General features: G+C 45.6%; 1 protein-coding gene across 1 annotated transcript in view; it reads left to right on the forward strand.

Moving 5' to 3' along the window:
- The window catches only part of LOC138947837 (uncharacterized), a 60,156-nt gene extending 50,533 nt beyond the window's left edge, over nucleotides 1-9,623 (forward strand). The window contains exon 3 of the mRNA XM_070319393.1: nucleotides 8,346-9,623. Coding sequence (XP_070175494.1) covers nucleotides 8,346-8,719 — 374 coding nt within the window. The 3' untranslated portion in view covers nucleotides 8,720-9,623. The remainder of the gene's footprint in view (nucleotides 1-8,345) is intronic.
- The last annotated feature ends 1,510 nt before the right edge of the window (nucleotides 9,624-11,133 follow it).

Consider the following 11,133-nt stretch of genomic DNA (forward strand, 5'->3'; position numbering starts at 1 on the left):
ACGTTTGCGTCCTCCTCGAGTACGCTGGAAAGTAGAGGTCACCATCGCAAATGGCTTAGAAGCTTATTGTCACGCTCATAAGAAAAATACCTATATCAGTGTTTGGCATTTCTGTAGTGAAACTACAGGGAAAGCTACTGGAAGGGTATATATCATGTGTTAGAGAGTATAAACTCTCAGACCATCGGAAACCATTGCCACGGTAACGAAAGCAAAACTGCCGATCTCGTTTCTTTAGTTAGGCTCTTTTTCTGTATGATACAGGAAGACTTGTTTTGAGAATGTGGAGGTATGCAAAACCTCTTTGAGGGTTGTTATGGAGTTTTGCTGATTGAAAATGTCGCTGTCAGCTCTTTATCTCACATTTATCCCGTGGTAACAGCTCGAGATAGGCAGTTTGCAACTTATAACTAAAAATGAAATAGGCAGATTGTTCAGAAACCAAAGAAGTTATTTTGTGTTTTTCTCAAAACATCAAAAATGACATAGGCAATGATGTTATGAGCGTGACGTGATGTGTTAATCGGTGTCATTAAAGCCACGAGTACAGGGGAACCTCCACTACATGACCTCCCAATGTAAGACTCCCTTCTTTTTAGGATCTTGCTTTTTCTCAGATGTTCTGTTTATAACCTCTGTAGATATACTTCTATTTCAAGACTCCACCCTTTTTCAGACCCGATTTTCACAAATTGTTAGAGGTCTTCAGAGAGGGTTCCACTGTAGTATGACTTTAAACAAGGACGTAACCTCTCCTCTCGACACACGTTGTCCGCGCGTAATGATACCGCCTGTAACCCCCGCATATCAATAACCCCAAAGCCAGGAAACAAAAACAAAGGCAAACACACAGAACGGGCACGTGGAGAGGGACAGGGCAACAACAAAAGCACATGGGCAAAACGGACCCTCAGAAGAGCAGCAGAGCTTGTTGACGACACAAGTCGAGTGACGAAGGAGAGGGCAGGGAGAGCACTATGGAAAGCCGTTTGGCTCATAACCATTACACGCGTAATAAAAAATAAATACACGCGTAATAAATGATTAATACGCGTGTAATAAATGATTAATGCGCGTGTAATTTATCTTTTTTCTTATGCTATGGAATAGCATAATGATTAAATACACGTGTAATAAATATTTCATACGCGTGTAAGAAATGATTATTACGCGTGTATTAATTATTTCTTACACGCGCATGAAATATTTATTACGCGTGTATTAAATATTTTTTACACGCGCATGAAATGATTATTACGCGTGTATTAATTATTTCTTACACGCGCATAAAATATTTATTACGCGTGTATTAAATATTTCTTACACGCGCATGAAATATTTATTACGCGTGTATTTAATCATTTCGTACACGTGTATGACATTTTTATTCCACGTGCATTTAATCATTTCTTACACGCGTATAAACTATTTCCTGCATGTGTATTTAATCATTTCTTACACGTGCATGAAATATTTATTACACGCGTATTTAATCATTTCTTACACGCGCATGAAATAGTTATTACACGCGTATTTAATCATTTCTTACACGCGTAAAAAATGATTATTACACGCGCATTAATCATTTATTACACGCGTATTAATCATTTATTACGCGTGTATTTATTTTTTATTACGCGTGTAATGGTTATGAGCCAAACGGCTTTCCATAGAGCACTTGTCCATCACGCGACAAACACGACAGTGTGACAGACAGGGGCATTCACATAGCACGGGAAACCCATCATAGATCCGTCTCTCTCTGTCTCCCCGTCACACACACACCCACCACACACACACACACACACACACACACACACACAGAACCCTCACACATAGCCCCCCCCCCCCCTCCTCAACACACAGGACAGTGTGGAAGGCAGGTCAGTCACGTGGCACGTGACACCCATCATGTCACCGTGTCTTGTCTCTCTGTCACACCCGCACATGTTCCACTTCACGATCTCTTTTTTTTCTCTTTTGAGACTTGAGGTTACAGAGACCATCTCCTACCGTATTCATATCACACCCCACAAACCTCAGTCCAGAATCTTCCATTCTTTCTCCTTTTTTCGAGCCTTTTCACATTTTGCAAGATCGAGTTGGTGGACTGAAGCGCACTATACCTATCTTCACGCATCATGCAACGTCGGGAGGAGATTCTGCATGCGATTTCACACCGACTTCAGTAGACGCACATTTGGACTATATTTTGAAACACGATGACATTTTTTATTGTGAAGAATAGAAGATTCCTTCCCACAGGGTCTAGCTTGTTGATTTGCTAAATAGATTGCTTCGCACCCTCGGGTTTCTTTTTTATAGGTTTGAGTTGCGGGTTCGGGGTTAGAGAGGCCGAGCATCGAACATCAAGCAGGTTGTGAAAAAAGCGTCCATGTGTCATTTTTCCCCGTCCACCCTGGCACAACGCCACACGGTCTCAGCTTTTTACAAGCTTGAGCTGTGAGCCTGAGGTTGCACGGGCCAAACTTTTGTCATCAAGCAAGATTTCAGCAGCGCCTGCGCTGTGTTAGATTTTGACTCTTGCATCATCGGGGCCCTCCGCTTTTTGCAGCTTTGAATGGGGAGCCTGAGATTTCAACGGTCAAGCTTTTGGCATCAACAGGATATCTGCGTGCGGGTTCTTGTCAACTGCGTGGAGTCCAGCTGCATGAGTCAGAGCTTTTGTTAAGTTTGACTTAAATGTCTTGACGGTTACATTGCTGGGTATAGTTTCCAAACCCCCACCCTTTCCCTGGAACAGAAACCCCAAGGTCATATCAAGGTCATATCAAGGTCATATCATAGTGCGTTCACTTTGAACCCATCACACGTACATTCAATTATTCTGTCAAAAACCGGCACGGTTGGCCTAGTGGTAAGGCGTCCGCCCCGTGATCGGGAGGTCGTGGGTTCGAACCCCGGCCGGGTCATACCTAAGACTTTAAAATTGGCAATCTAGTGGCTGCTCCGCCTGGCGTCTGGCATTATGGGGTTAGTGCTAGGACTGGTTAGTCCGGTGTCAGAATAATGTGACTGGGTGAGACATGAAGCCTGTGCTGCGACTTCTGTCTTGTGTGTGGCGCACGTTATATGTCAAAGCAGCACCGCCCTGATATGGCCTTTCGTGGTCGGCTGGGCGTTAAGCAAACAAACAAAATTCTGTCAAAACACCTGATATTCGAGCCTGACGATTACTACAGCTACCCCTGTAGAGGAAGAACAGGCACAATACCTTCCAAACTTCTGAGGGATGACCTACTTCTGACGAATCATTCGAGATGAAACTTCTTCCCTCATACTTAAATGGAGTTAAAACGTTTCTTTCATGCCCCGTACTCAACGTGGTAGAGCACATGCCAGAGTTTGCCTTCCCCTGAAGCCATTGTTGAAAAGAGCTAGCAAACGATGTGCAGCATTCCTTGCATTATGATCAAGGCTAGATTTGCTTTCAGACAGTGTTCTAAAGTTGGTGTTTGAAGCCAAGAGAATGACACTAGTTGGTTTGATGTGCAGACGACTCTACGGCGAACAAGAGAAACCACCCTTGCAATCTTGCAATTGACAACGTAAACTGAACTTCTTTTCCCTGGCATGAAAGATTTACCAAACTCCTACATAACCATCTGAATATGAAAGCAATGATCTAGAAGTACTTGCATGACGATAGAATGCACTTCCCTGCTTAAAGCCCAACACCCGTCTCCAGGAGACCACGCCTTGTTACAGAAGAAGGCCACAGAGCTACATTTAGCTTTGCCAGCACAAGAACCTAGAGTTACATCTTCCGCCCTAAGTTGCGATAGCTTTGCTATGAAACTTCACATCGATGAAAGAAGCATTCGATGAGTGTATGATAAAATCAATAAAAAGCAATTCTTCCCACGAGGAGTTTATTCATCGAAACGCATCAATATAGAAAGTGACAACAAATGGGATTTTTTTACATACGGATGGAATACAAATTACATGTTGTCCAAATGATGTCTACGCGTTTGTTTTGCTACAAATGAAGATTGACGAGAATACATAAAATGTGTTACAAAGTGGACTGGACCTCGCGAAAACCAGATGGACCAACCTTTGGGAAATACGAGAATACGCCTTTGAGGGGAGCAGGAGAATAATGCAGAAACAGTGTGAACAGAAAATGAAAGAGACCAGTTGACTCTTTCCTGGAGACCACCTCGAGATAACAACTACCCAAAAAACATCAAGCTGCTTTCCAATACAATGTATATTTCACCTTTCCAAAACGACCACCTGTCAATAATGATTCCTTTTAGTGTGTTCCTTGGCTGGCCGTTCTAGACAGGGTTGACTGTCTGTGGGCGGCACATAGTGTGTGGATGGCTGAGGAGTTTGCAAGGACATATTGTACACAATGGATGGATCCTCTCGATCAAGTTTTAACAAATAAAACAAACAAACAAAAGCGTGTGCCCCTCGTCACAGCTCGAGCACACAACGTGGGCTGGAAGAGACAACAGCGAGTGTCAGTCTCGGCAAATTATCGCGTCAGCTTGACACTCATCAGGGGAGATTATCCCACATTTCTGAAGGACCCTCTGACGTATCACCGATACTTGCGGTCGCGCTTGTCTGCCCTTGGCTGTATCTAATCACAGAATCACTCATCTTTATCCTCGCTGAACACCCATCAGGTAGCATTATAGATCGTGCCCCGTCACATATCTTTGTGGTACAGATTGGAAAAAGAACATACTGAGTGTTTCATGAGTCATTATGCTTTGTGAGCTCGGCAGCTCAGTTGGGTACTTAGGATGTGTTTGAACGTTGGCGTTGGAGTGTGTCTGTATGAGTGTGTGTGTGTGTGTGTGTGTGTGGGAGGGGGGGAGGGGATGAGAGGGGTGTTAGGTGGAGGGTAAGTGTGTGGGGGGAGGGAGGGGATGAGAGGGGTGTTAGGTGGAGGGTAAGTGTGGGGGGGGGAGGGAGGGGATGAGAGGGGTGTTAGGTGGAGGGTAAGTGTGGGGGGGGAGGGAGGGGATGAGAGGGGTGTTAGGTGGAGGGTAAGTGTGGGGGGGGGGAGGGAGGGGATGAGAGGGGTGTTAGGTGGAGGGTAAGTGTGGGGGGGGGAGGGAGGGGATGAGAGGGGTGTTAGGTGGAGGGTAAGTGTGTGTGTGGGGGGAGGGAGGGGATGAGAGGGGTGTTAGGTGGAGGGTAAGTGTGTGTGGGGGGGAGGGAGGGGATGAGAGGGGTGTTAGGTGGAGGGTAAGTGTGTGTGTGGGGGGGAGGGAGGGGATGAGAGGGGTGTTAGGTGGAGGGTAAGTGTGGGGGGGGAGGGAGGGGATGAGAGGGGTGTTAGGTGGAGGGTAAGTGTGTGTGTGGGGGGAGGGAGGGGATGAGAGGGGTGTTAGGTGGAGGGTAAGTGTGTGTGTGGGGGGGAGGGAGGGGATGAGAGGGGTGTTAGGTGGAGGGTAAGTGTGGGGGGGAGGGAGGGGATGAGAGGGGTGTTAGGTGGAGGGTAAGTGTGGGGGGGGAGGGAGGGGATGAGAGGGGTGTTAGGTGGAGGGTAAGTGTGTGTGTGGGGGGGGAGGGGATGAGAGGGGTGTTAGGTGGAGGGTAAGTGTGTGTGTGTGGGGGGGAGGGGATGAGAGGGGTGTTAGGTGGAGGGTAAGTGTGTGCATGGGGGGAGGGAGGGGATGAGAGGGGTGTTAGGTGGAGGGTAAGTGTGTGTGGGGGGGGGGGAGGGAGGGGATGAGAGGGGTGTTAGGTGGAGGGTAAGTGTGTGTGTGGGGGGAGGGAGGGGATGAGAGGGGTATTAGGTGGAGGGTAAGTGTGTGTGTGTGTGGTGGGAGGGAGGGGATGAGAGGGGTGTTAGGTGGAGGGTAAGTGTGTGTGGGGGGAGGGGATGAGAGGGGTGTTAGGTGGAGGGTAAGTGTGTGTGTGTGGGGGGGGGGGGGGATGAGAGGGGTGTTAGGTGGAGGGTAAGTGTGTGTGGGGGGGGAGGGAGGGGATGAGAGGGGTGTTAGGTGGAGGGTAAGTGTGTGTGGGGGGGAGGGAGGGGATGAGAGGGGTGTTAGGTGGAGGGTAAGTGTGTGTGTGTGGGGGAGGGGATGAGAGGGGTGTTAGGTGGAGGGTAAGTGTGTGTGTGTGGGGGGGGGGGGGGAGGGGATGAGAGGGGTGTTAGGTGGAGGGTAAGTGTGTGTGTGGGGGGGAGGGAGGGGATGAGAGGGGTGTTAGGTGGAGGGTAAGTGTGTGTGTGGGGGGGGAAGGGGGGGGATGAGAGGGGTGTTAGGTGGAGGGTAAGTGTGAAGGAGCGAAGAAGAATACCTCTGCAATAAACAGCAGGATCATTCACGTAGTAATGAACACCAGAAAAAAGGTGTTTTCGTTGGTATCATACATATATGATATGACGATTATAGCCTAGCCGGAGGAACAGCGCCAATGAGCTTGACCCCCTCATAGCCCAAAATCACACTTTTACACCCAAAAAAGTCAATTAAGGGGGTTGACCTATCAAACAAACGCTTGTCTTTAACCTTATATGTAGGGATTATTCTTTATGTAGGGATTAACCTTATATGTAGGGATTATCCTGCTCAAACGACCTCTGCACACAGTGTACTGCCATTGGAGTTGGTAATGCACAGAACCAATCAGAGAAGACTCTACCATCCAGGTCAAATCAATTCGGAGACGACTGCCAACAGCAGTTGACCAAGTAAACTACTAGATGTCGAAGAGGACTTCCTACACAGAAGCATGAAAGTGTTTTTTGGAGAAATATTACTTTGTTCAGAAAAAGTAAGAAACCCTTAGAAATCGAATAATACTAGACTGAGCTAGAACGTTTGGGAACAATGTAACAGTAGTATGTAAGCAGCCAGAACTCTTGATCTGTTCCCTGTTTTTGTATGTTTCTCTTACTATCTGTTTTTCTCTATGACCAGCTAGTTTTTTTCGTTACTCAAATCGAGTACCAACATTGGACACATGTGGGTCAATCACGATCATTCCTGAGAAAAATGTGTAAATCTCGCCTGTTGACCCTTGCAGATAGTTTTATGGGCTGACACTCCTGCGGCTTTTACGTATATGGCCGCTTTTGCCCCGCCATTTAGGCAGCCATACGCCGCTTTCGGGGGATTTTTCAAAGACCAAAGGAGAAGAAAAGAAACTCGAAGTGGAAGAAACTAATCGACTAAGTGACAAACGGCCTGTCCGTCATCGGATCAAAATCCACAACTCTTGGACTTAGGGGCCTTCAAACAGGGCCACCGCGATATTTGTCACATTCACTCATGCAGTTGTGTCCCTTTAAGATGACAGTGTTTTTCTTATTCTTCGTTCATGGCCGGAATCTCCCGAGGCTTTTACCCGTATGACCGTTTTTACCTCGTCATTTAGGCAGTCACACGCCGCTTTCATTTCAGGCTCTCTGCGTCTGCAAAGTTTGGTACCTTGCAACTGCTGCCTTGAATTCGGGACGCTGTTGTTAAATTTGACCGAGGTCATGATATTTGCAAACACTCACCATGACGCTTCCTTTCATTTCAGGCTGTCTGCGTCTGCAAAGTTTGGTACCTTGCAACAGCTTTATCGAATTTGGGATGCTGTTGTTGAATTTGACCGATATCATCATATTTGCAAACACTCGATCACCTTCTTCCTTATGATTTTATTCCGAAAACATGGAGTGTCATAAATAGTACACCAGCATGGGGACCACACAACAAGCTCAGCTTATAATACGTGGGGTTACATATTTACATCTAGATAGTACACCAGAATGGGGACCACACAACAAGCTCAGCTTACAATACGTGGGGTTACAGATTTACATCTAGATAGTACACCAGAATGGGGACCACACAACAAGCTCAGCTTACAATACGTGGGGTTACATATTTACATCTAGATAGTACACCAGAATGGGGACCACACAGCGGCAAGCTCAGCTTATAATACGTGGGGTTACATATTTACATCTAGATAGTACACCAGAATTGGGACCACACAACAAGCTCAGCTTATAATACGTGGGGTTACAGATTTACATCTAGATAGTACACCAGAATTGGGACCACACAACAAGCTCAGCTTATAATACGTGGGGTTACAGATTTACATCTATATAGTACACCAGAATTGGGACCACACAACAAGCTCAGCTTACAATACGTGGGGTTACAGATTTACATCTAGATAGGAATTACTTGTTCATGTGCTGTCAAAGGTAAAACAAAAAAGTACTAATACCCTTCTTACAAATGTCAACCAAAATAAAGAATGTGACAAAAGAATCAGAGGAGGTAAACGAGGACGGGACAAAGATTTGACTTTGAATTAATTACTACTGCTTCTTCTTTTCATTTCAGGCTCTCAGCTGCAGGACTCTGAGGTGTCCCACACCCAGAAGCGATCCATAGCGGACCTCCCTGCCGGGGAACTTTCCTACGGCGTCGGCTACTCGGATGATGACCTCACGGACAAGCGCAGCAGCCTCTTCCGCTTCGGCAAGCGCAGTTCCCTCTTCCGGTTTGGAAAGCGAGGCTCCCTCTTCCGTTTCGGCAAACGAGGCTCGCTCTTTCGCTTCGGCAAGAGGGGATCACTCTTCAGGTTCGGAAAGCGCGACGGAGGGGAAGACATGAGCGCCGACCAGTGGGAAATGTACCCGGATGTTTACGTTTCGGATGACGACATGAAGCGCGCTGTCAAATCTTTCCACTGGGGCCGGGAAACGGAAGAGTGAAAAGAACTGCACGAAATCTGATGACGTAGTGCGCACACACGTCATTCCCCAGTCAGTGACGTTGTGCGCATACACAGACATCCATAATGACGTAGTAAACCTTGGTATTTGCTCTCTCGAGGATGAGTGTTTAAGATCCGGAATGCTGAAATGACGAACGGTGCGGCACGAGTATACTTCTACGTCAACTAGACAGTGTCACTGTTAGATTTCATCAAGAATGTGCGCTTTGCATTTCTTTGCTAAACTCGAAACGACTTCTCGCTTCAAAATCAACTCTAATCTTTCTTGTTTGGAAACCTTATGCCCAGGGTTGGGGGGAAGGTTTTTAAGACACTATTCATTCTCTGGCAACAATGTATCTTACTTTACCCGTTAATCTTATACCTCCCGTACCTGTCATTTTCGGATTCACACCTGCCCCTGAAATATTTACTCCTTATTGACGAGATTTCTGATAGACGTACAAGTGGCAAACGAAAAAAGTCCGGTGTCAAATATAAAAAGCAGTCGAACTGGAACAACTTGTACAAATGTTGATGGTTAACTTGTGTTCGTTGACCGTAGCTATAGCCCCACCCCCAACTCTGCCTCACCACCCTCCGCCCCCTCCCCTCTCCCGAACTGCAAGTCTATAATTAGGTGATTAACTTGCACCCCGACTTACTCCCCCTTAATCTTGACAATGCAGATGCGATCGCTGAGACATTGTGAGTGTGTTCTCAGTGCGATCCAATGCTTACCCCCCCCCCCCCCCCTTATAAGATGCACAGTATTTTTAAAGAGGAAACAATAAAATGTTGGTGACCTTGATGAAATGAACTGTTGTAGCGGTTTGACCTCGACCTTGGTTTGTGTGTCATGTCGGATACTGTCAGTCTCAGTAAAAACATTTACAATACAACTCAGACTTCTTGTTGTGTGTCATTGTCAAGGTGCATTGTATCCTTCTTCTCTTGTACAACTCAGACTTCTTGTTGTGTGTCATTGTCAAGGTACATTGTATCTTCCTTCTCTTGTACAACTCAGACTTCTTGTTGTGTGTCATTGTCAAGGTACATTGTATCTTCCTTCTCCTGTACAACTCAGACTTCTTGTTGTGTGTCATTGTCAAGGTACATTGTATCTTCCTTCTCTTGTACAACTCAGACTTCTTGTTGTGTGTCATTGTCAAGGTACATTGTATCTTCCTTCTCTTGTACAACTCACACTTCTTGTTGTGTGTCATTGTCAAGGTACATTGTATCTTCCTTCTCTTGTACAACTCAGACTTCTTGTTGTGTGTCATTGTCAAGGTACATTGTATCTTCCTTCTCTTGTACAACTCACACTTCTTGTTGTGTGTCATTGTCAAGGTGCATTGTATCTTCCTTCTCTTGTACAACTCACACTTCTTGTTGTGTGTCATTGTCAAGGTGCGTTGTATCTTCCTTCTCTTGTACAACTCACACTTCTTGTTGTGTGTCATTGTCAAGGTACATTGTATCTTCCTTCTCTTGTACAACTCAGACTTCTTGTTGTGTGTCATTGTCAAGGTACATTGTATCTTCCTTCTCTTGTACACCTCACACTTCTTGTTGTGTGTCATTGTCAAGGTACATTGTATCTTCCTTCTCTTGTACAACTCACACTTCTTGTTGTGTGTCATTGTCAAGGTACATTGTATCTTCCTTCTCTTGTACAACTCAGACTTCTTGTTGTGTGTCATTGTCAAGGTACATTGTATCTTCCTTCTCTTGTACACCTCACACTTCTTGTTGTGTGTCATTGTCAAGGTACGTTGTATCTTCCTTCTCTTGTACAACTCACACTTCTTGTTGTGTGTCATTGTCAAGGTGCGTTGTATCTTCCTTCTCTTGTACAACTCACACTTCTTGTTGTGTGTCATTGTCAAGGTGCATTGTATCTTCCTTCTCTTGTACAACTCAGACTTCTTGTTGTGTGTCATTGTCAAGGTACATTGTATCTTCCTTCTCTTGTACAACTCAGACTTCTTGTTGTGTGTCATTGTCAAGGTACATTGTATCTTCCTTCTTCTCTTGTACAACTCACACTTCTTGTTGTGTGTCATTGTCAAGGTACATTGTATCTTCCTTCTCTTGTACAACTCACACTTCTTGTTGTGTGTCATTGTCAAGTTGCATTGTATCTTCCTTATCTTGTACAACTCACACTTCTTGTTGTGTGTCATTGTCAAGGTACATTGTATCTTCCTTCTCTTGTACAACTCACACTTCTTGTTGTGTGTCATTGTCAAGGTACATTGTATCCTCCTTCTCTTGTACAACTCAGACTTCTTGTTGTGTGTCATTGTCAAGGTGCGTTGTATCTTCCTTCTTCTCTTGTACAACTCAGACTTCTTGTTGTGTGTCATTGTCAAGGTGCGTTGTATCTTCCTTCTTCTCTTGTACAAC

This window comes from Littorina saxatilis, linkage group LG14, assembly GCF_037325665.1.
Source record: "Littorina saxatilis isolate snail1 linkage group LG14, US_GU_Lsax_2.0, whole genome shotgun sequence".
Lineage (NCBI taxonomy): Eukaryota > Metazoa > Mollusca > Gastropoda > Littorinimorpha > Littorinidae > Littorina > Littorina saxatilis.